Genomic DNA, 26,763 nt, shown 5'->3' with positions numbered 1-26,763 from the left:
ATTGTAAAAAAGGTGTATGTGTATTTTTTTAATTTAATATTACTTTTGTTTTTACTTTATTTTTAAACTCTAATGTACTGGCATATAGCAGATATATGCCAGTACATTAGGCCTGTGTACTGATAGTACACAGGCAGTTGTTAGGACATACCGAAGTATGCCCTAACAACAGGAAATATGGTAGGACAGCCCTGGGGTCCTTCAATGGACCCTGGGCTGTCTGCCCATATATGGTATGTCCCTCAATGCGTCACAGGGATTCCTGTGATGCGATCCAAGGGGCATCCCCCCCTTCTCACTTCCTCTTGAATGCTGCGTTCATTTTTGATCGCAGCATTCAGGAGAATAGCGGCGGAGATGAGGTTTCTCTGATCTCCGCTGTGATAGAGCGGGGCTGCGCCTGTGTAATACATTCCTGACAGTAAGTGTGCACGCAGTCAGCATGATGTGATGCGGGCGGCGTTGCACTAGTAAGCGGCGGCTCAGGCACTGAAGACAGAACATGGGGGTGCACAGCTAAGTATCGAAATACATGAAACAACGGTATCGAACCTTTTGGGGATGCACAGTATCGAAGTTTCGATGCATCGTGCATCCCTAGTTTGTACTGTTTTGGTCCCACAGGGGCTTTGCAAATGCGACATAACGCCCAGAAACCAATCCAGCAAAATCTGTATTGCAAAAGCCAAATGGCACTCCGCCCCTTCTGAGCCCTACGTTGTGCCCAAACAGCAGTTTATGACCACATATGGGGTACTACCGTACTCGGGAGGAATTTCTTTACAAATGTTGGGGTTCTTGTTTTCCTTTATTTGCTGAGAAAATGAAAACATTTTAGCTAAATCTACATCTTATTGAAGAAAAAGGATTTTATTTTATTTTTTATTTATTTTTTTACTGCCCAATTCTAATAAAATCTGTGAAACACCTGTGGGGTCAAAATGCTCACTACACCCCTAGATGGATTCTTCAAGGCGTGTAGCTTCCTAAATGAAGTCACTTTTTCCACTGTTTTGTCCCTTCAGGGCTTTGCAAATTTGACATATCGTCTGCAAACCATTTCTGATAAATTTGAGCTCCAAAAGCCAAATGGCGCTCCTTCCCTTCTAAGCCCTGCTGTGTGTCGAAACAGCCGTTTAGGACCACATGTGGGGTATTGTTTTACTCCGGAGAGATTGCTTTACAAATTTTGGGGTGCTTTTTCTCCTTTTAGTCCTTGTGGAAATGAGAAAAAATAGCTAAACCTACATTCTCTTTGACAGATTGTAGATTTTCATTTTCACTGTCTACTACCAATAATTTCTGTAATAGACCTGTGCGGTCAAAATGCTCGCTATACCTCTAGATAATTTCCTTAAGGGGTCTAGTTTCCCAAATTGGATCACTTTTGGGGGATTTCCACTGTTTTGGCACCGCAAGAGCCCTTCAAACCTGAGATGAAGCCTAAAATGTTTTCTAATAAAAAGGAGGCCCCAAAATCCACTAGGTGCTCCTTTGCTTCTGAGACCTGTGCTTCAGTCCATAAGCACATTAGGCTTCGCAGTAGTTAACAAATTTAAATACTTGGGCATTACTATGGTTCTTAGCCATGTTGATACGAAATCTGAACCCATCGTTCCACTACTGTCCTCGATAGGGTTAAAATTAAAACTATGGTCCAAACTGCCTTTATCGGTGGCAGGGCGCATTAATTTGATTAAAGTGGTCGTACAACCTAAATGCCTATATATTGCAACATATGCCTGTTAAGGTCCCTTTGTCCTTTTTTCGCACACTTAATTCTTTACTTATTTTTTTTGGGGGGTTCCTCCCATTCAAAACTCTAATTTACTACATTACAATGACCCAAATTGGATGGTGGCATGGCTCTTTCAGACATACATATGTACCACCTTGCAGGCCAGCTTGCCGACGTCTGTTACCAATTATTATTTGGCTTCTCAGGTGGCAGGTAGGAGCCTTATTAGTTTTTTGGAATATCCTGCCTTTACAAGTAGGTCAGTGTTACTTCCCATACATGTTGTGTGGCCTTAGAGGGATGGCAAACATCTAAACGCCTTTTACTGTATAAAGACACTCTTCCTGAATTGCCCTTATGGCATAACCAAACTGGACCCTCCTTACAGACTATTCTGGACCCACAATTCTGGAAAGACTTGGGGTGACCAGGGTGGATGACAAATTTCGGAATGGCTCATTTCTCTCTTTTCTACAGGTACAAGAGATTTACCAACTCCCGCAGGTGCAATGGTATAGGTACCTTCAACTCAGACATGCCGTGAAAACCCAGTTCCCGTCTAAAGAGACTACCATCTCTAAATACCCCCTAATAGGTATTTTAAAATCACAAGGACCTAAAGGCCTAATTTCAGCGTTATACACACATCTGCTGTCAGCCAAGGTTGCTTCAACTCCATTACCAGTATTTGATAAATGGTTATCTCAAATCCCGGACCTTTCCCTTGACGAGAAGTCTGATATGTTAAATTCCCATTTGACTGTATCTCCCTCGATTAACAATAGACTAGACTAATCCAGTTATGTTTTGTGCACCAGGCTTATCTTACTCCCATTAGATTATTCCATATGGGCAGAGTCCCACCTCTACGTGTCGCAGGTGTTATTGTTTAGAGGTGGATTTCTGTCATTTAGCATGGGATTACCCCTATATTTCTGCTTTCTGAACATGGGTATTCTCCGTCCTGACATCCCTGATATCCCTTCCTATACCGAATGAACCAAAAATAGCACTATTTGGCATTTTAGATGAACGTTGGACACATTACATACGCATATTCCTACAAGAATCTTTATTTCTAGCCAGAAAGACAATTGCAATGCATTGGATGGCGGATAGGCAACTATCGATAATGGCGTGGAAGTCGCTTGTAAATACTATTATTTCTTATGAACGCCTAGTGAATCAACATCGAGGATGTCCAGATAAGTTCTATAAAATATGGGATCCCTGGCGGAGCTCTATGGATGCTGTTGACTCACGACACGTAATCGACACATTGTGATTTGTCTTTGAGTAATAGACATTTTAGTTTGTTAAATGATAATCTTACTTATTATTGTACTCCTGGTTCATGATGTGACGTAGACATTTGATTATGTTGTTGACAACAGTCTGTATCTTTATGTTTATTTTCTTTCCCATTTTCTTTCCCTCCCCTTCTTATTTTTCTTACCCTTAATTTCGATTTTATACATTCGCAATGGTAATGCTGACAATATAATTACATTTATAGCTGTGAGAACAGACACCTTTTGTCAAATGTACAATTGATGTTTTTTTTTTGGTGTATTCTTGTTACTTCGGTTTGCAACATGGTCAATAAAAAGAATTTAAAAGAAAAAAAAAACAAACCTTTTAATTTTGGTGCTATTTTCTGTGTTTTTAAGGCAGAATTACTAATTCCTCTTTTATTCTATTTGAATTGCCGTGGTTTTTGGCCACACGGCTTCTACAGGTGAAACCAGATGGTGCCATTCGGCATGTGTGAAAGTACTCGAGGCTTAAAAGATGTCTAATTCTGAACTGTGTATTATCTCTATTTATTTTTTAAATGTTTTGTTTTTTTTTAAAGGTGAAATGAGCCCAAGGTCTAAGAAAGCTAAGAATGTGCAGGTGCAGCCGCTCCCAGAAAATTATGTTTTGACTGATAATAACAAAACCACCAAGTGGGTCCTAACTAAGCTCTTGACAAAGGAGAAGACTGGCTTTTATTATGAAGGTATCTTTTTTGTTTTTTTATGTTGTTTTTTTTTGTATATTATTTATATTTCATCAGTTACACATATTTCCATTACATTAATAAACTGCAAGTGACCTTTGATTTGAAGACTATGTCAGCAATGACTCATAGTTACTATTCTATTTTAAAAAGGTTCTATAATTTCCAGTAACTATTTGTAAAAACTCTTGATCAAATGTAAAATATTGTTAAAATCTTGTCCTAAACTTTGAAAGCTAGGTATTGTACTTACATATGTTTGTCCATTGACAGTGGCTTAAAGAGGCTCTGTCACCAGATTTTGCAGCCCCTATCTGCTATTGCAGCAGATAGGCGCTGCAATGTAGATTACAGTAACGTTTTTATTTTTTAAAAACGAGCATTTTTGGCCAAGTTATGACCATTTTCGTATTTATGCAAATGAGGCTTGCAAAAGTACAACTGGGCGTGTTGAAAAGTAAAAGTACAACTGGGCGTGTATTATGTGCGTACATCGGGGCGTGTTTACTACGATTACTAGCTGGGCGTTGTGTATAGAAGTGTCATCCACTTCTCTTCACAACGCCCAGCTTCTGGCAGTGCAGCACTGTGACGTCACTCACAGGTCCTGCATCGTGTCGGCACCAGAGGCTACACTTGATTCTGCAGCAGCATCAGCATTTGCAGGTAAGTAGCTACATCGACTTACCTGCAAACGCCGATGCTGCTGCAGAATCATCTGTAGCCTCTGGTGCCGACACGATGCAGGACCTGTGAGTGACGTCACAGTGCTGCACTGCCAGAAGCTGGGCGTTGTGAAGAGAAGTGGATGACACTTCTATACACAACGCCCAGCTAGTAAAAGTAGTAAACACGCCCCGATGTACGCACATAATACACGCCCAGTTGTACTTTTACTTTTCAACACGCCCAGTTGTACTTTTGCAAGCCTCATTTGCATAAATACGAAAATGGTCATAACTTGGCCAAAAATGCTCGTTTTTTAAAAATAAAAACGTTACTGTAATCTACATTGCAGCGCCTATCTGCTGCAATAGCAGATAGGGGTTGCAAAATCTGGTGACAGAGCCTCTTTAACTACTGCCGTAGCAGCTGCTCCATGACCGGAGGCTCCGCTAGCAGCCGCTTTGACTGCTACAGCGCGACGCCACTCAACACTACGGCAGAGCAGGGAGGTATCTCCCCGCTCTGCCATTAAATGGGTTGTTCCTACAAAAGACATGTATCCCCTATCCACAGGATAGGGGATACATGTGTGATCGCTGGCAGCGATCAGGAGAACGGGGGACCGAAAGTCCCCGGAAGTTCTCCATGAGAAACCTCGGACTTCCAGGGTCTGTGTCGGCAGTCCTCTAGAAATTAATTGTGCACCGGTTGCACTTGTGCGAGAAGTCTGAGGCTTCTCATGGAGAACTTCCGGGGACTTTCGGTCCCCCGTTCTCCTTATCGCTGCCAGCGATCACACATGTATCCCCTATCCTGTGGATAGGGGATACATGTCGTTTGTAGGACAAACTATAGGCCGTGTTTTTTTGGGGTTGGGGCTGTATTGCGTTATCTACAGGGGGGCTGTATGGCATGATCTACAAGGGGGGCTGTGGCGTTATCTACAGGGGGGCTGTATGGTGCTATATACAGGGGGCTGTCTGGTGCTATGTACAGGGGGCTGTAGGATGCTATATACAGGAAGGGGGCTGTATGACTATCTACAGGGGGGGCTGTATGGCGCTATATACAGGGGGGGCTGTATGGCGCTATATACAGGGGGGCTGTATGACTATCTACAGGGGGGGCTGTATGGCGCTATATACAGGGGGGGCTGTATGGCGCTATATACAGGGGGGCTGTATGGCGCTATATACAGGGGGGCTGTATGGTGCCATACAGCCCCCTTCGTGTATAAAGCGCCATCTACAGGGGGGCTGTATGGTTCTATATACAGGGGGCTGTGTATGGCGCTATCTACAAGGGGGTGTTGTGTGGCACCCAGGGGAGGGAGGGGGCCCCAGTCAAAAGATTGCTATGAGGCCCAGTCTTTCCTAGCTACGCCCCTGTCCATTGATATAGGGTAAGTACTCAAATACATCCCTATACCTATTCTATACCTTTTCAACCTGAACATATATAAACAACTACTTTGATAAAGTGACTAGAATTGGTTTGATAAGTGTGAAATAAGTATTAGCTGAAGTGGGTATGTTACGTGACTAGAGTGTATTCCGACCACACTAGAATCCAACGCGCGTTTCAGGCTAGCTTTTTCCTAGGAGTATGTTTTAGTGGCTGCAACAATGCCTCTATAATATGTCCAATCCCTAATCGCAGCAATTGAGATGGCAAATCACTCGCCAATAGTCTGGTGCCTGTCTCGATTGTCACACTCCCATTACCCACATTGCGGCATCCCGCTACTGCACCTATGGGCGTTGCGCTACACCAATGCATCATGGGGAGGGCCCAGCGTACGCAGAGACGTAAAGATGCGTTGCCTTGGTGATCTGCAAGTACAGCGGTCACTGGTATGTGATGGGAGGAGCAGTCAGAAATCGGAATCCTCAGGTCTTGAGACGATGCCACAAAAAGTATTAACATAGTAACTCAACCTCAGCTATAAGGAGAGATGTAAAAGGCCCTGCTTCCGTAATGTATTTAACCGCGTTAAAGTGTCATTGCATATAAATTATTTCTGATTGTGCCTTTTTATGTGCCAGTGCAAATAATAAATCTAAGTAAAGTACAAGTTCATGCATCGATATTAATAACAGTTATTATACGGTTATTACCCTGTCACAGTACGGAATCGGGTTGTCAGTATGACAGCCCAATCCTGCGAATGGCACTGTGTGTAGGAGCGCACAGTGCTATCAAACTGCATACGAAAATTAATTAGTGCTGCAGGCATAAGGACCATTCCCTTAGCCTGTTTATTTCCAGAAAATTAACCTCTTCCCACCCACACCTAGTAAATTAACTCCTCTCCCACTCCCACTGATACCAATAATGAAGGGGACACAGCGCTGATTTTTCGCCTTCCCTACACGGTTTTTCATTCACAGTGGTGCCCAGGCGACCCTCAATTCAGGGAACTACAGCACAGTCTCTCATTTTAAGTTAATGGGGCTAGCTGCAGTTCCCTACACATCGAGGAGTGTCGCTGTGCAGGCCTCTTCCTTCTCAGGAATGGTGGGTGTCAGACTGATCATAAAGTGACGGCATTGCCTAGTGACTTTTTGTGACCGGGAACTAATTATTTCAGTTCCTTGTCACAGAGCGGGATCGGGCTGTCCTTGTGGCAGCTTGATCCTACTGATGGCACTGTGTGTGCAGGAGTTCACACTGCTATCAAACTCGGCACTTAAATTAACGGGCTAAAGGCACAAAGACCAGTCCCTGCACCCCCGTTAATTTACATGGTGTATTCGCAAAGGGTTTCATTTTCTGTTAATGTGTTGGAAATAAGGATGGTGGTAGTCTAAATTTTATTATGACAGAGAAAAATATTTTTGTGTATTACAAATTGTTAACATCGGTTTTCCCTAAAAAAAAAATGTTTTTTTTTTTTTTTTTTGCCTTTGCAAGTGGATACTCAATCCAAAAGTGGCAACAAGCAGCACAGTGTCTTAAAATTGGTAAGTAATTTAACAGAACTAATCAGTATAGTAACACATTAATGTACGAGAGCGGGGCTGCGGCTGTGTGATAGTCATTGCCCCGCTCCCGAGTCCTGACATGTGCGCACCGTCAGGATGATGTGATGCGGCCAGCGCTGCACTAATGAGCGGCGGCACTGAAGACAAAATGGCGGGCGCACTGCAAAACACCCCCTGTTCTGTCCTCCGTGCCTGCGCCGCCGCTTATTAAAGTGCAGCGCCGGCCGCATCACCTCCTGCTGACTTACTGTTGGGAGCGGGGCAATGGCTGTATTACAAAGCCGCAGCCCCGCTTCATAGCGGCGGAGATCAGCGAAACCTCTCCTCTTCGCCGCTATTCTCCTGAATGCTGCGATCAAAGCTGACTGCAGCGTTCAAGAGGAAGTGAGAAGGGGGATGCCCCTTGGATCGCGTCACAGAAATTCCCTGTGACGCGATTGAGGGACATACCATGAATGGGCAGACAGCCCAGGGTCCATTGAAGGACCCCAGGGCTGTCTTACCATATTTCCTGTTAGGGCATACTTAGGTACTATCCGTACTGTAATATAGATATATGCCAGTACATTAAAGTTTAAAAAATAAAGTAAAAACAAAGTAATGTTAAATAAAAAAAAATACACATATACCTTTTTTACAATAAACATTAAAATAAGTCTCAATACATAAAATATTCACATATTGGGTATTGGCGCGGCCGTAATAACCTTCACAACAATTGTTTTGCATCATTTATGATGTGTACGCTGTAAAAAAATAAAATAAAAACTGTTTTCTTTCACTTATTGTGAGGCACAAGGTGTGATGAATTTAACCTCCATGTGCCTCATATTAATAGTAATTAACCCCATCATGTACCTTACACATTAAAACATTATGACTGAGAAACATGATGGGATTAATGACTATTAATGGGAGGCACATTAAAAATTCATCATCGCACCTCGCGCCTCACATCAGAAAATGGAAGAACTTTTTTTTTTTTTTTTGATTACTGTTGGCAAATTGGTATTGAAATCGCAATACTAAACAAAGTATTGGTATCAAAATTCTGGTATCGTGACATCCCTAATTATAATAATATAATGCCTAATTTAATTGCTAAATGACTAGATAAGAACATTAGACTGGATTTTTTCTAATTAAAAGTTAATTTATAGGCTGGAGAAGCCTACCATCTTCCTCTATCCTTCGTCTGGGGCTACTCTGCTACGTTCCCGCTACCTGGGGGAACGTTTTCTGCCTTTTTTTACCCAAATCTCTGAGTCGGGAGGCGGCTACTTCTGGCGGAACCGGAACCAGAACAGTGTAAGGCTGGATTCACACGAGCATGTTCGGTCCGTAAAGGATGGAACGTATTTCTGCCGCAAGAGGGCGTGTCACTGCTACGGACAGTATGAGAGCTGGGGAGCGCTTACACTGTCCGTAGCAGAGACACGCCCCCTTGCCAGTTCGGCAGACAAAGTACAAGACTGATCTCTCACAAGACATGAGAGCACGCTCCCCTCTCCATATCTCTTACACTGTCCGTAGCGGTGACACGCCCCCTTGACAGTTCGGCAGAAGACTAATCTTGAAAGCTGAAGAGTAACCGTGAGAGCGTGCGCGCACGCACACTCTCTCCTCGCCCTTGCTGTAACACTGTCCATATCTGATTGGACAGTGTCACAGCCATAGTAACACGCCCCCTTGCCAGTACAGACCCCGTTGACCGTTCAGGGGGTTATTTAAATATCGGGCACCAAATATAACGGCACCGATATTTAAATAACGGAGGGAGGTAGAATTTTTTTTTTAAAGTGTCCCAGGGTTTGTTCATCCCTCCCCATTACTTTCTGCACTCAGCTGCACATGTATAAGGAGGTGAAAGGTTCTCTTTAAAACGGATCCTAGAGGAAGATTTATTGTGATGCTATGTCAGATCCATTTTACATCCTTTAGTATTGTTAATGTCTATAATCCCCCTCCGGTCACTGTCCACTTACTTACTGATATAATGTTGCTGGTAGCTGAGTTTTTGACCCAGTTCCTCTTTTTTGCTCCTTGAGGATTTCAATCTATTCTTGTGCTCTCAATTGGATAGAGTGGGGGGAGTCCCGGGAGGTAGTACCCTTTTGGCTAATTGGGCTGTCACTTATCACCTGCGGGACATATGGCGGACTCGTTGCCCTCAATCCTTAACTTATTTATGCCACTCACCCGCCCATAGGTCCTTTTCCTGAATCGACCTGGCTTTTAGAAATGCTGCCTCTCTGGTATATGTGGTAGATGCACAATACCTTCCTCGGGGAATAGTGGACCACTCTCCACTCATGGTCACTTTGGGGGTTCCCTGAAGTTGCTAAACGGAAAATATGGCGATTGAGTCTCCTATGGCTCTCCTGCACGGAGATAGTGTCTTCCTTAGAAGCAGAAACTACAGGTTTTTGGAAAACTAATCTAGGCTCGACTGATAGTAATTTGATATGGAATGCCTTCAAAGCATATATTAGTGGGGTGGTCATACGAGCAACCTCTTCACATAGGAAGGACCTTTCAAGGCAGCGTACAGACTTGGAGGCTGAACTGGTTATCTTAAAACTAGAGACTTCTCAGCCTTTACTACATTCACGGCAAAGCAATGGGAATATATTGTTTTACGAATGGAACTCACCGAGAAGAAAACCTTATATTCCCAGCAGAGGGTTTTTGAGCAGGGGGATAAGAATGGTCTTTTGCTGGCCTATTTAGCTAGAGAGGACACCACACCAAATCCTCTCAACTACTGGGATGCCTGTTAATGACCCCTTGGCTATTAATGCCCCCCTTATAAATAGTGCCGCCTGTAGAATGTGCCATACAGCCCACCTGTAGACAGTGCTATATAGACCCGCCTATAGACAGTAACAGCCCATTTGTAGATAGCGCCTCCACCTCCCCTTTGTAGATTGTGCCATACAACCTCCCTGTAGATATCGCCATAAAGCCCCCACTGTATATAGCGCTGTACAGCTCCCACTGTATATAGGGCCACACAGCCCCACTCCCTTGTATACTGTGCTCATAGCCCCCCCTTAATAGAAAGTGCAGCACACAGACCCCTGTAGGTTGCGCCACACTCCGCCCCCTGTAGATAGAGCCACAGCCCTCCCCCTTGTAAATAGCGACATACAGTTCACCCATGTGTGTAGTGCCACACAGCTCCCCCTTGTGTATAGTGCTAAGCAGCTCCCCCCTGTGTATAGTGCCACACAGCTTCCCTTTGTGTATAGTGCCACACAGCCCCCCCTTGTGTATAGTGCCACGCAGCCCCCCCCTTGTGTATAGTGCCACGCAGCTCCCCCTTGTGTATAGTGCCACGCAGCTCCCCCTTGTGTATAGTGCCACAAGGCAATGCCGCAGCCGAGAAAGTTGTATCAGCCAGGGAGATGTCACTCAAACATAGAAAGGTGGGTTTGGAGGCAGGACTATGTGACTCTTCAGGATAGCGGCACCGCCCCATGACCCTCTGAGTAATTAGCATATAGTGTGTGCTGTTTTAAAAGTGGATTTTAATGATTTTTCTGCATCTGAAAAAAACATACAAGGGAATTTTTGGAAATATTGTCAGGTCATATAGTACCGCATCGTGACGGTTCAAGGGATTAAAACTACCTGACTGGTTCCTATTAAATTTACAATGTATTGAGAACAAATCCATCTGCCCTGCAATTTTGTTATTATAAATATATCCTATGTAAACTACAGATCCAGAACCAAGCTCTGACATATATACAGTACCAGAACCAAGCTCAGTACATATAGCGCTAGAACCAAGCCTATACATATATACAGCACCAGAACAAAGCTCAGTACATATATACAGCACTAGAACCAAGCCCATACATATATACAGCACCAGAACCAACCTCCGTACATAAATACAGCCCAATTTAGTGCAACCCCTGCCGTATAGGTTTGTACGGCGTAAAACTACAGCTCCCAGCATGGCCTGAACAATGGTAAGGATATGCTGGGAGATGCTGTTTCACAAAAAAAATCATATCATTATAATCTCGCTGCAGATCATAAAGTGACTACAGTGCTGATTAGAGGCAGAATAAACATTTACATTAAGTGACTCACTGGTGACGTCTCAGATTCTAGTTTTTCTTCTCCCTCCAGTCCACACATCTATGATGGATTTCAACCGGCCATGACCCATTTCTGTAGTTTTCCGCTCAGATGTCTTCAGCTTCTCACTTTTAAAACATTTCTGCACCTATAAACAAAGTTAAATTCTGAACACCTCTAAATATAATAGTGCCATACACGGCAACTCTATAATAGCGCCATACACTGTGTCCCTGATTCTAATAGTACCATACACTGTGTCACACACACACACACACACACACACACACACACACCGTGCCCCCTGTAGATAGTGACCCCCATAGAGCCCCTGTGGATAGTGACCTACATAGAAGCCCCTGTAGATACTGCCCACATATGCACTCCAGAGCTGCAAGGAAATAGTGCTCACCACTGAGCCACCGTGCTGCCCTACATATAGCTTCCCCTATAGATAGTGCTCCACGTATAGCCCACCTCTGTAGATAGTCTCTCACATATAGCTCCCCCTGTATATAGTGTCCCACATATAGCCCAACCCTGTAGACTGTGCACTACATATAGCCACCCTGTTGCTAGTGCCCCACAGGTAACCCACCCCGTATATAGTGTCCCATATATAGACCCCCCTGTAGATCGTGCCCCACATCCCCACATATAGACCCCCCCCCTGTATATAGTGGCCCACATATAGAGCCCCCTGTATATAGTGGCCCACATATAGAGCCCCCTGTATATAGTGGCCCACATATAGAGCCCCCTGTATATAGTGGCCCACATATAGAGCCCCCTGTATATAGTGGCCCACATATAGAGCCCCCTGTATATAGTGGCCCACATCCCCACATATAGACCCCCCTGTAGATTGTGCCCCACATACAGACCTCCCCTGTAGCTAGTGCCCCACATATAAACCCCCCCTGTATATAGTGGCCCACATGTAGCCCCCCTGTATATAATGACCCACATAAAGACAACCCCCCCCCCTGTAGATAGACCCCCCCCCCACTATAGATAATTCCACTCACATTTTATGAGAAAAAAAATATATAAACTTTACATACTCACATGATCCCGTTCCAACACTGTTGACTGGCGATGCAGACATGTTCTCTTCTGAGCATGTCTGCTGGAGATGAACGAGCGTCATCCAATGACGCTGATTGGCGGGGCAGAATGACTTGCACTGTCAATCAGCACCTTCCAAGCATGGAAGCGGCGCGATGTCATCGTAAGGCACTGGATGGTCGGGCATTCAGTGCTAATGCATGTATTTGGCTGCCGATAGCACCGGGGCCCCCTCCAGTGCTAGCGACACCTACAGACATGAGAGGGCCTGTGTCGCCCAGCCCATACTTGAGGCTCGGCGGCGCGGGCCCCATAGTAACGGCGCTACCACTGTATCAGCCATAACGGCTGCCAGCGGCGCCACCGGGCATATGGAGGGGCCTGTCGGCTGGCGGCACGGGCCCCCTCAAGCCCCGGGCCCCGTAGCGTCCGCTACGGCTGCTACCGCGGTAGTTACGCCACTGCCTCTAAGGTTTCAAATAATCCACCTGAACTGAAGGCGTATTTAGATACCATTATGTTCCCAGCCCTGGATAGTGAGGATGTTAATTTTTTGGAAGCTGATCTCACCATAGAAGAAATAATAGAGGCTATTGGCTCCTTTCTAAACAGGAAAACCCTGGTCTGGATGGTCTGCCAATAGAATGGTATAAATTGCATATTGACCCTGATTGCCCCCCACTTACTTACCCTTTTCCAATGGCTAGTCCCCATACATTTCTATCATGTCGGCAGCACGTATCCCTGGTTACACAAAGAAATGTGATGCCGACCATGATAATATGCATAAACTATCCAATCCGTTGATGAACGAGTGTTTGCTCGTCCATCGGCTGATCGTTGCCCTGTTTACACAGGGCAATGATCGGTAACGAACGTTACGTGAACGCTCGTTTGCCCGATAATTGGCCCGTCTAAAAGGGTTTTAACCCCTTAATAATTGAGCCTGTAACAGTTGGTAAATCAACAGTTTACTTTATTTTTACTTGTCACCAGAATGGTGTAATATTATGAGAAAAAAACATACTGATAGTGCTATACAAGCCTCCAGCAAAATCCTGCTAGTGACACTGGACAATAATTTAATCTTTTGGGGTCCCAGCACAGTTGATCACTGTTATTCCAGGGGACGGGCAACTTGAAGAGGGTTCAACCTACTTATGTTTTGTTTTTTTACTTTTCTTTTTTTCTGACTGCTTTTCTCTCTTTTTAAAATGCAGGATGCCAAAGATGGAAAAATTTTCCATGAGCAGAACTTCTTCCAAAGAGCGGCTAGGAAAATGACAGGTATTTTCCCGCTGTACAAATCAAAAATAGATTATATAGGTAATATTGTGCATGTGTATTTCTTGAGAGCTGTTATCTCACCTGTACTTTCAAAACCGCACCCATAGCAACATGAAAGCCTACGGACATCACCATTGCTTTATTTAAAAAAACTGGATCTTGTAATACCCAGGAATCTCCCTTTTTATAGATCTATTCTATAGAGCGTGTTTTTATATGCCCCACCAATTAATTCCCTTCAGTAACTGATGATTAACCCCTTAATGACCAATCTTGTTTGGACCTTTAATGACCAAGCCATATTTTTCAACTCTGGTATGTCTGAATTTATCAGACAATAGCTTTGCATATCCAAGTAATTCTGACATTTGTTTTTTCGTCACATATTGTACTTTATTTAGGCGTTAAATGTAGACTGATACGATTTGCGCAAATGAAGAAAAAAAAGACAAAAATTGCTGAAATTTTGGGAATTTTTTTTTTCTCTATTTCCACATTTCTATAATTTTAAAGACAGATTACTTTGTAAAGCGAACATAAGAATGAACAAACGCACCCCAAAATCTATCACCCTGTTTTTCCTGTGTTCAAAAATACCTCTATTGTGGGTTCAATCTGCTTACTAAATGTGGGGCTGGGCCAAAAAGATGGGGAGCACCCTTTGGGTTTCAGGGCACAATTGAATAAATTCTAGACCCCATATAATGGATTTAGAGGCATTGAGCTGCCTGAACAAAAGAAACCACACAGAAATGACCCCATTTTAAAAACGACACCCCTAAAGGTATTCATCTAGGGTGTAGTGAGCATGCTGACCAAAAAATGTTTTAAAGGAGGAAATAATGGGTATTTCAGACACTATGGGTATATAATGGTTTCTTCAAATTCTTAATACATTTCCACATGAAATAGAGGAAACATCTGTTAAAGGGTTATTTTGTTATAAATATGCCACATTAATACATTTGTTCGGCATACAAAAGAAGTAAAACTGTGTATTCATAACAGATGCATGTCGCTATAGACGTATTTGCCCGTACATGAGACTTTGTCTTGTTACAGAAGCAGTTGTCCCGCATCTGTGCCATTATGATGTCATTGTGGACCGCATTCTGTCCTAATATAAAATCAGTCAGAGAGAAAAAACAAACTGTATTGGAGTGACGGGCAATATCTTCAAAAAATGGAGGAAAATGTATCCAACTATGTGGCAAACTCGAGTTTGTTCACTAGATAGAAGAACCTGCAGGGCTGTCATGACAAGGTTTTTGTTTTTTAGTGACTGGTTGTACAACGTCTCTTTAGCTCCATCAAACCCTATATAAGGGACGAAGGTGCCAAGCGACGCGGTACACCATAACAGGCTCCTGCTCGCCAGAGTAGAAACCCCTATGTGCACAAAACAACCAATCGCTTGAAGTATTATAAAGGGGCAGTGTCCAAAACCATCTATGGGACAGTAAATGATCACTAATCCTCAAAATAATGTCCGTATTTCTAGAAGAATTGTCGGGTGCACAACATGTAATGTACATGGAATGTAACTGCTGTATGTGGCAGGACATAGTCATAAGAAAAAGGAAATACAGCCTCAATTTATTCTTGTAATCATTGCTAAAATGCATGACCTCCATTAATTCAGGGGTGGCATAGGCCGCACATGTTGGCTTTATCTACTAATAAATGCAATGCCCACATTTATTTTTTATTTCAAGCACACTTGTGGGGGTTCGTGTTCTGAATAGACCGATGTGGGCTCCTGCACAATTAACTGTGTTAATAAAAAAAATATTAATTTGTGGGTGATCAAGTCCAGGATTTAATTATCCAGGAATCATAAGGGGTAAAATTTGTTTTACAGTCTGAAAAAATTCACTACTACCTCCCCATGTAAATCTATCCCTCCCTTGGAATGTTCAGAAACGAAACAAAAAATATGAGTAAATGTAATTAACTCCCTAAAAGAATTCCCCCACCCTTTTTGGTGTTCCCTAAATGATATATAAAATTAATAATTAGAAACGGTGTGATAGGTCTCAACCCAGGGAAAGTTGATAGTTAGTGCCACAGTGCCCACATAGTGCCACAGTTCCCACTGTAGATAGTACCCACATAGGGCCACACACAGTTCCCATGTAGATATCGCCACAGTGTCCCCTGTAGCTAGTGCCCCTGTAGATGGTGCCAGACCCCCCTGCACCTAAGCTCCCTCTAAGAGCAGAAGCCCCGATCAGAGCGCTCTGGCCGGGGATTCTGCTCCCAGAGGGAACCCCTGACGTCTCTGTATATGGACAGAGACGTCAGGGGCTCCCTCTAGGAGTGGAATCGCCGGCCAGAGCGATCTGACCGTGGATTCTGCTCCTAGAGGGAGCTTAAAGGACGGGTGTCGCGGAAAAACATTTTTTTATATCAATTTGCTTTTAGTGTTTTATTAAAAACATTTTTATTTATTTCTGTGTTTGTGTTTTACTTTTTTTTATTTTTGAACTTTTTCTTGTCTGGGGGCTGCCATTTTTTTTTTCATCTCTGTATGTGTCGATTAACGACACATACAGACATGGAATACGGCACATACAGCCCCATAGTGAATGCGAACGGGAGCCGTTCCATTCACTATGCTGTACGCCGTTCCCACATAGTCCAAATGGAAGGTCTTTGGCCGAGCGACGTACGGCGCCATTTTCTTGTGGCCTGGAAGCCACGGCCGGACAGTAAGATTACTACTTCCGGTCGCGGCTTCTGGACTTGTGTTCTAATGCAAGCACTTGGAGCGGAGGGAGCGGACGGACCGGAGGGAGCGGCGACGGCAGGAGCAGGTAAGTTATTTCTGTGTATGTACGTGTTTTAGTGTGTGATTACTACTGTATGTAAACCTAATACACTGTGTGTTCGCTCAAAAAATGGAGACACACAGTGTAGGAGGTTTGACCGTTCAATCCCCTCCTTTCTCCTGGCACTAGCCAGGATAAGGGAGGGGGGATTCTGTGAGCTCACTAGAGCGAGTGTGTTTTCTCCAAATTTTGCCGCATAAAGCAATGTGGTTGCTTTACCACATGCCAATTCTGCAATTTTGGGAATTGCTCCATCTAGTGACCAGCACTGGGAAATGTTATAAATTAGAATCTAATTTATAATATTTCCTGACTCGTGAAAAAAATTAGAACAATGTTTAATCATTTATACATTAACTGTTTAACTAAAAAAAAAATTTTTTCTAGCGACACATTACCTTTTAAGTGGCGCGATCTACAGGGGGGGTGATTTGATTTCCAGGTGGGGTGGTGTGCTATCTACAGGAGGCGTGATGCTATATGCAGGAGGTTGGCAATATCTACAGGGGGGATGGAGAGACATTGCTGGCTCTGTCTAGGAGGGGAAATCCACGGCCAGAGTGCTCTGGCCAGGGGATTCCGCTCCTAGAGGGAGCTTAGGTGGCGCTATCTACAGGGGGGGTATTTTTGAGTTCTTAAAGCCCCGGCAGACATGAGTGCAGCGCTGCTTACAATGAAGCAGCACTGCACTCATTAAACCCTGTTCCAGGCTGCCAATGTTTATATACGTGAACACTGCATGGGGCATCGGCAGTTGGAACGTATATAGCTGTATATCAGTCGTGGAGGGGTTAAGCATTCAATCCTCCTTTCTATTAGCAGTTTTGCAAAAATACCCAGCGTAACAAAACTGAAATATCGCTGTATTTTCTGATGTCAATTATGCTTGCAACGTAACTGTATCGTGGTTTGACAGTGATCATTAACCCCTTAAGGACGTGGCCAATTTCAGTTTTTTCATTTTCGTTTTTTCCTCCCTGCCTTCCAAAAGCCATAACTATTTTTATTTCTTCGTCGACATAGCCATATGAGGGCTTGTTTTTTGCAGGTTCTACAGGTTAATACGATTACGGTGATACCAAATTTATATGTTTTGCTTTATATTTTACCACTCTTAAAAAAAAACAAAAAAAACGATTTGCTAAAAAAAAAAAAAGTGAGAGCCATAACTTTTTCATATTTCCATCAATTTAGCGGTGTGAGGGCTTACATTTTGCAGGGCGGGCTGTCGTTTTCACCAATATAATTTTGGAGTACATGTTACTTTTTGGTCAATTTTTATTCCTTTTTTTTTTTAGCCAGGGTGACCTAAAAACAGCAATTTGCATGATATATATATATATATATATATATTTATTTATATTGTTTTTTTTACACGGCATTCACCGACCGGGTTAGACAATGCTATATTGTGATAGTTTGGACTTATACGGTGCAGCGATAAAAGTTATGTTAACTTTTAGTTATTTTTTTTAAACATTGCTTTAGAGAAAAATAGGAAAAAAGGATATATTTTTACTAATGTATTGCAGTATATCGTGATTCTAAAATCACGGAGGCAGGGCTTCAAAGGAGTACAAAGATGGCAGACCTGGGGGGGCCTTCACTAGGAGTTTTTTCCGCTCATTTACGCAGCATGTGAATGACATTTGTTCAAATCTCTGCCACTTTGCTGCTACTGTATTATGCTGCGGATTTTCTGCAACGAAAGCCGTTGCAGAAAATCCGCTGTATTTATGGTACGTGTGAACTAACCCTTACACCGACACTTTTAGGGTGTTTTTATTCTTTACTGCAAGTCAGTGTGCTGCAATGTAAACATGAAGTGATAGAACTAGTGACAATTTCCTCCATCATATGTTGCCAAGGGAGTAATCTGGAGGCCAGGAAAACACACACACACACACACACACACACACACACACACACACACACACACACACACACACACACACACATATATATATATATATATATATATATATATATATATATATAGATAGAAGAAAAAGAATGGCGACAGCACACTGCGACACTAATGCCACCTAAACCACTAAATATAAATAAATATGCACTAAAGCTAAATCTACTTGTAATAGGGAGGTTCTTAGTGCACATTTTGATCAAAAAGTGTTTGCCCACCTGCCACGACAAGGCGACCTCTGTAAGGTGGGAACCTACGCTGCACATACACCCAGAACTGGGACTATATATATATAGACACACACGTGTGTACACACACACACACACACACACACACACACACACACACACACACACACATATTAGTCATTCAATTACAGTATGAATAACCAGCTGATCTGTACACCCTACTTGTAGCATATTCTTGGCACGAAATATTGAAAGGACTGGCACCTCATGCCATAGCATTTCCAAAATTCTTAGAAATCTTTGGAACAGTTGGTATTTTTACTATCTGTCACTGTCTTTTAAAGTAAAAATGAATGCCTAGTCAGAAACCAAAATAACTACATAACAAATCTGTTAATGTGTCTGTTTTTTCCCCCCTCAGTTGATAAATGGAAGAAGTCTTACAATTGCCCTGCACTGGGGATTCCAAATTGTATTGGTTTTGGAGTACATGACGATTACAGGTAACAACTAACTCCGGTTTGCTCTGTATGCTGTAAATGCTGCATAAACTAAACTCAAATTAATTAAACATAGGCCTAGTTCACACTCAGTTTTTTTGAAAGGCAGAAAAAATCTGCCTCAAATTTCCTTCAGGAATTGCCAGCGTTTTTAGCTGCTTTTTTTCAAGTTTTTTGCTGCGTTTTTTTGCCCATGGCTGCTGAACTGAAAAAACATGCGCAAAAAATGCTCAAAACGAGCACCGCAGGTTATTTTTTTGCCTCCCACTGATTTTAATGGGAGGTCGGAGGTGGAAACCGCTTGAAGAAAGAGCATGCCACTTTGCCTCCCAAGCAATCAGGGAAGTTTTCTGCTGCTGATTTCGACCCGGTTTCCGTGTCAAAACCCGCACCAAAAAAAAATTGTGTGAACTGACCCATATGATGGTATTAAACTTAACCCCTAATGACACAGCCAATTTTCGTTTTTCCATATTTAGTTTTTTCCTCCCAGTCTTCCAAAAGCCATAACTTTTTTTTTATTTTTTCGTCGACACAGCCGTATGAAGACTTGTTTTTTGTGGGACAAGTTGTAGTTTTTCATGGCACTCATTAATGTACCACATAATGTACCGAGAAACTGAAAAAACATTATTTGTGGGGTAAAATGGGCATAAAAAAAGCAATTGCGTGTGAAGACCTCCGGGGGGGTCGCGAGCCACTCACCAATTTGCAGTGCGGCAGTGCGATCCGGATATGGCCGCTGATGGATGGGTCACATGACCCACCATCAGTGGCCATAGTCGGGCCTCAGCAACACACAGCAGGATACCTTGAGCCCGCCTCCTCGCCCGCCCGCCCACAACCTTTTGCTCCAACGAAAGAAGCGGGTGACTGCTTGCGCCAATAATGACTTGTCCCTCCTGTGGTCCAGTGTGCAAGACCCAATAAACTTGGCTCTTGCTCTTCATGTTACCTCCCTCTTGGTAGTGAGTTAAATCAGTCAGTGCAGCCATCATTAACGGTGCTGACTGTAGTGTGTGCAGTAATATCACAAATACCTTTCACAGTAGCAGAGGATAAACAGGAGAATAGAGGTTTGTGATGCGCATTTCAGCACGTAAAACGCATCACAATGCACATCAAAAATACTAAATTCGCACCGCGGGTCAATTTACGTCCCGAAAAATACTGCAGCGTGGACAAGAAATTCCCTGGAATCTCATTGTCGATGCTGGTACTGTATTACGCTGCGGTTTCGCCGCATGCAAATACGTGCGGCAAAACCGCATGTAATACACATAGTGTCCATTGACCCTTAAGGGTTAAAAAGCAAGAATCTGCTGGTATTAAAGTGTGTACTGTCAAATCATCTATGAACTGCCTCAATGTTAACCTGGAATTAGGATTTTTACATGTGTTTTTTGCTCTATTTGAAGGCAATGTGCAAATGCCATACAATCGTGATAAAAAACACAGCATATCCTAAAAAACACAGCATATCCTAGAAAACACTTTGTTCTGGATTGCTCTGTGTGTGCAGGTCTAATATCTACTTCATACCATTTGGCAACTGTGGTGAACTTGATCATTTGTTCTTGCTAACAGGTCTAGGTATTAGTAGGCTGTGTTCAGACTAGCCATTTGTTTCATGGATTTATATATATAAAAATATTTGACACTAATGCCCCCCCTTATCAGCTCCTCCCACAGTATAGTGCCCCTCATAGCTGCCCCCCTCCCCCTCCCGTACACAGTATAGTGCCCCCCCTCCCTCCCGTACACAGTATAATGCCCCCCTCCCTCCCATACACAGTATAATGCCCCTGACAGGGTTCCTTTCCCTGTTGTTTCACACCGAATAACCACCTCTGTAAATTGGAAACTGAGGGCATGCATGGAAGAAATGCACCAGACAAAGAGTTGTTGGTAAAGATCCTCCCTCAGTGAAGTAGGAAGTACAACTGAACTTTATCGAACAAAGAGTTACAAAAAATCTTCTCTGTAGGAAGGTGGGACGTGCTTAAGCCCCATTGGCTCTATTCAGTTGTGAGTTCATCTGTACACTCCTCTTGCATTCCAGGGGCGGTGTCTTCCATAGGCGTGTTCCTTATGCAGACTCTATCTTGTTGCATACATTCAAATTATTTGTGAAATATACTGATATTTAGTTTATGTAAAGTAATAATGTTTTTGCAAGCAATATACAGGCTAATAATCCCTGACACCCCCCATCTGTACGGATCTAATAGAAAAATAATAACATATATACTTCTCTATCCCTGTTCCCACGACAGGTGGACTGTGCACTGCACTGTGCTCAGTGTGCTGTGAGCGGCTCGGCGAAGGCAGGCGTGATGTAGTGACGTCATCGCGCCTGCCTGCACCGAGTCACTCACATCGCACAGACCAGAGTAGAAGGATCCTCCACCCGGCGGAGGAACGGGGATAGGTGAGTATTTCTGTTATTATTTTTCTATTAGGTCCGTGCAGATGGGGGCATTATACAGTGTATGGGAGGGAGAGGGGGGCATTATACTGTGTATGGGAGGGAGGGGGGGCATTATACTGTGTATGGGAGGGAGGGGGGGCATTATACTGTGTATGGGAGGGAGGGGGGGCATTATACTGTGTATGGGAGGGAGGGGGGCATTATACTGTGTATGGGAGGGAGGGGGGGCATTATACTGTGTATGGGAGGGATGGGGGGCATTATACTGTGTATGGGAGGGATGGGGGGGCATTATACTGTGTATGGGGGGGCATTATACTGTGTATGGGAGGGATGGGGGGGCATTATACTGTGTATGGGATGGGGGCATTATACTGTGTATGGGAGGGAGGGGGGGCATTATACTGTGTATGGGAGGGAGGGGGGGCTATTATACTGTGTATTGGAGGGAGGGGGGCATTATACTGTGTATGGGAGGGAGAGGGGGCATTATAGCTACGCCACTAATCACTCATCTCCTTCCTCAGTCTTCTGGCTGTGGGCAGAGCTAACTGGCGGTTGGGCTGTGGGCGGAGCTGTATGTGAGCTTCGGACACCACGTCCTTCTCGGTTATATAATAGATTATAGTGCATGAGGCCCCTGTCACAGTGGAATGGCACAGCCCACAGATTAGTCTAGTCTAATGCATCCACAGGCTAACTGAATATGACTAGACATGGCGTCCTGTGACCACCACGCATACACACACACACATGCAAACGTACGCACATATACACACACAATGTATTGGGGCAACATGGGCTAAGCGAATGGGACTAATGGTGGAATAATGATAAACAATTACTTCACTGTGCCTGTATTCCCTGTCTCTAGCTAATTTATAAAGTAACTCACAACACAAAGGCGAAAGGGAGAAGAATGTAAGATCTGCTCCTCAGACACTGACAGACATGATGAGATGTTGCTGTATGTAGAAATACTTTATATCTTCTGCTTCTTAACTCTTCCCGACATTTGTCATAAGTATACGTCATGGAAAGCCAGTGCTTCCCGCAAAATGTCATATACTTACGACAAATGGATGGCACCAGCTCAGAAGCTGAGTCGGTGCCATCATACCCGGTTGTCAGCTGTATCTTACAGCTGACACCCTGCTGTAATGGCGGGGATCGAAGTTTGCTTAGATCCCTGCCATTAACTTTTTAAATGCAGCGGTCAAAAGCGATCGCTGCATTTAAGGTGTTTGCAGCTCATCGACACCCCAACAATGAAATTGCTGGGGTGTTGGTGGCTGAAATGGCAACCGGAGGCCTAATACTGGCCTCCCGGTCTGCCTAGCACGGAAAACTTCCAGCCCCCGCCCGGAGGCGGGGCCGGAAAGGCTACCGTAGCCATCGGCAAGATGGCTAGCGGAGCTAGCTCCGATCCCCGCCATTAACCCCTCAGATGCAGCGATCGCTGCATCTTTGTGGTTGTCAGCAGATTGCCAGCCCTGCCATGCAATCAGAGCTGGCGACTGCTACTATGGCAACAGGAGACCTAACAATGGCCTCCTGCTCTGCCATTATGGAAGGCGATGCTTAATCGGCTTGATGTCAGTGAGTGACAGATCTAATACATTGCACTACATAGGTAGTGCAATGTATTAGAAAAAAAACTGACAGTTGGACCTTGAAGTCCCCTAGTGGAACTAAAGAAAAGTGAAAAAAAAGTTTTAAAAAATATAATAAAAGATTCCTTTATCAAGTCCTTTATTATTGAAAAAAATAAACCATACATATTGCGTATCGCCACGTCCGTAACGGCCTGAACTATAAAAATATTATGTTATTTATTCCACGTGGTGAACGGCACAAGAAAACAAAAACTTACAAAACAATGCCAGTATTTCAGTTTTTTGGTCACTTTACCCTACAAAAATTGAAATAAAAAGTGATCAAAAAGTCGCATGTATCCAAAAATGGTACCTATATAAACTATAGCTCGTGTCGCTAAAAACAATCCCTCATACAGCTCCGTCGGTGAAAAAATTTAAAAGTTATGGTTCTTACGACGTGGTGACAGAAAAAATTCATTCTTATTATAAAACAAATTTTATTGTGCAAAACGTTGTAAAACATACCAAATTTATAGCACTTTTTTATCGCCGGAATCAGACTGACCCGCAGAATAAAGTTAACATGTCATTTATAATGCATGGTGAACGCTGTATAAAAAAAAAAAATCGCCAAATTAGGCCTCAAGTTTACATGGTACTCTTTCACTCCTGAGCCCTGTCCAATGTCCATGCAAAAGATTAGGGCCACATGTAGGGTGTTTCTAAAACCGGGAAACACAGCATAGTAATTAGAGAGCTGTCTTGTTATGGTGGCACAAGCTGGGCACCACATATTGGCACACTAATTTCTGCAAAACACCTGCGGGGTGAACATGCTCACTACACCCCTAGGTGAATACCTTGAGGGGTGTAGTTTCCAAAATGTGGTCACTTCTTGTGGGTTTCCACTGTTTAGGTCCCACAGGGGCTTTGCAAATGCGACATAGCGACCAGAAACCAATCCAGCAAAATCTGCACTCCAAAAGCCAAATGCCGCTCCTACCCTTTTGAGCCCTGCAGTGTACAAAAACAGAAGTTTATGACCACATATGGGGTATTGCCGTACTCTGGAGAAATTGCTTTACAAATGTTGGGGTTCTTTATTTCTTGAGAAAATTAAATATTTTGAGCGAAAGCTACGTCTTATTGAAGAAAAAGGATTGTTTTTATTTTCACTGCCCAATTCTAATAAATTCTATGAAACACCTGTGGGGTCAAAATGCTCACTACACCCCTAGATAATTTCCTCAATGGGTGTAGTTTCCAAAATGGGGTCACTTGGGGGTTTCCCCTGTTTTGTTCCCTCATGGGCTTTGCAAATGCGACATGGCCTCCGCAAACCATTCCTGCTAAATTTGAGCGCCAAATAGCACTCTTTCCGTTTTAAGCCCTGCCGTGTATCTAAACAGCTGTTTATTGCCACATGTGGGGTATTGTTTTACTCGAGAGAAATTGCTTTACAAATTTTGCGGTGCTTTTTCCCCTTTAGTCCTTGTGGAAATGAAAAAAAAATTTGCTAAACCTACATTTTCTTTGAAAAAATGTAGATTTTAATTTTTACAGCCTACTTCAAGTAATTTCTACAATAAACCTGTGGGGTCAAAATTCTCACTATACCCCTAGATAATTTCCTTGAGGTGTGTAGTTTCCCAGGTGGGGTCACTTTTGGGGGATTTCCACTGTTTTGGCACTGCAAGAGCCCTTCAAACCTGACATGGTGCTTAAAATATATTCTAATAAAAAGAAGCTCCCAAAATCCTCTAGGTGCTCCTTTGCTTCTGAGGCCGATGCTTCAGTCCATAAGCACACTAGGGCCACATGTGGCATATTAACTTAATCTGCAGAACCTGGGCAATAAATATACCTCTACTTTGCTTTAATTCCTGTGAAACAACTAAATGGTTAAGAAACTTTCTAAATGCTGTTTTGAATACTTTGAGGGGTCCAGTTTTTAAAATGGGGTGACTGTTTTGGGGTTTCTAATATATAAGGCCCTAAAAGCCACTTCAGAACTGAACTGGCCCCTGTAAAAATAGCCTTTGAAATTTTATTGAAAATGTGAGAAATTGCTGCTAAAGTTCTAAGCCTCGTAACGAACGTCCTAGAAAATAAAAGGATGTTCAAAAAACGATGCCGATCTAAAGTAGACATATGGGGATGTTAATTAGCAACAATTTTGTGTGGTATAACTGCCTGTCTTTCAAGAAGATACATATACATTTTGAAAAATGCACATTTTTGCAATTTTTTTCTACATTTTGGTGTTTTTCACAAATACTGAATGTACTGAGCACATTTTACCAGTAACATAAAGTCCAATTTGTCACGAGAAAACCATCTCAGAATTGCTTGACTAGGTAACAGCATTCCGAAGTTATTACCACATAAAGTGAAACATGTCCGATTTGAAAAATGATTCTGTCAGGAAGGTCAAAAGAGGGAAGGAGTTAACCGCATTATGCGCATAAGTGCCAGGTTGAGGGCCCATGCCACCGTGGTTTCCTGACTTTTCTGAGCTTGTTTTTTTTTTTTACAACATCAAAAATAGCAGTGTACAAAAGTGATATAATGAAGAGCCTTTGTGCTCGGAATGTGTAAGAGAAATCCTTGATTTTTACCCTTTTCTGACTATAATAAAATGTTACATTTTATGAGTGCCAGTAGATGTTTTCTTTTAAAATAATTTAAACGCATGATAGAATTAAAAACAATAGGGTTAATTTCCAAAGAAGTCATAAGTTTGTTTGTTTTTTTACTGTTTTTTTTTTACTCTAAATTTACCATCTATTTTGCTACAGGTTTTTAGTGTTTTCTGCACTGGGACGTAATCTTCAGACGATCATCAATGAAAACAATGGTGAACTATCTGAGCGAGCGCTCTGTCATATTCTGTACAGGATGGTATGTAACCATGATTTACATTTTTTTTCCCTGCATTATTTACATACCTTAAAATGTGCGTGTAAATGAGAAACTGGTATGTGGTTCTAAACTCAAATATGTCAACTCAAAATAAGAAATAAGTGATGATGTCCCATTACATCCATGTGACTTCTGCAGCCAATCACCTTGCCTTAGTGGTGATGCTGGCAAGAAGAAGGCATAGATTGGCATTTCTTGATACTTGCTCAGAATGATTATTTATTGGCTGGTCACTTCAGCCGATCTGTCGCATGTCCTTACTTCTAGCCAATCACATATTCTGCCGATCGTCGCTGCCAGGAATATCGCAAGTTAAATATTGCCTCATGAAAGGCTGGCTAGTGTAGGCCTTTGTAACCTGTTCGTATTGTAGCTCAGACAAGTGAGGTAGGAAGTTCCAAACTGACACTGGTGAAAGATATTGCCCTAACAATAGGCCATAAATAGTCAGCTTTTCTGGATAACAGACCCCCTAAATCAAGTCTCTTTAGCCAAACTGAATCTGAAGGGAAGCTGGTAAAAACACCAAAGG

The 26,763-nt window shown here is 43.0% G+C and overlaps 1 protein-coding gene across 2 annotated transcripts in view; it reads left to right on the top strand.

Moving 5' to 3' along the window:
* VRK3 (VRK serine/threonine kinase 3) overlaps positions 1 to 26,763 on the top strand; it is a 109,071-nt gene that overhangs the window by 38,210 nt on the left and 44,098 nt on the right. For both annotated transcript variants that reach the window (XM_075837479.1, XM_075837478.1), the window contains 5 exons: positions 3,594 to 3,740; positions 7,320 to 7,369; positions 13,771 to 13,837; positions 19,202 to 19,283; positions 26,108 to 26,210. In XM_075837479.1, the coding sequence (XP_075693594.1) occupies positions 3,594 to 3,740; positions 7,320 to 7,369; positions 13,771 to 13,837; positions 19,202 to 19,283; positions 26,108 to 26,210 (449 nt within the window). The remainder of the gene's footprint in view (positions 1 to 3,593; positions 3,741 to 7,319; positions 7,370 to 13,770; positions 13,838 to 19,201; positions 19,284 to 26,107; positions 26,211 to 26,763) is intronic.

This window comes from Rhinoderma darwinii, chromosome 9 (genome assembly GCF_050947455.1).
Source record: "Rhinoderma darwinii isolate aRhiDar2 chromosome 9, aRhiDar2.hap1, whole genome shotgun sequence".
In the NCBI taxonomy this organism is placed as follows: Eukaryota; Metazoa; Chordata; class Amphibia; order Anura; family Rhinodermatidae; genus Rhinoderma; species Rhinoderma darwinii.
Note: the sequence above shows the minus strand (reverse complement) of the source record. Positions and strands in the feature narration are given on the sequence as shown.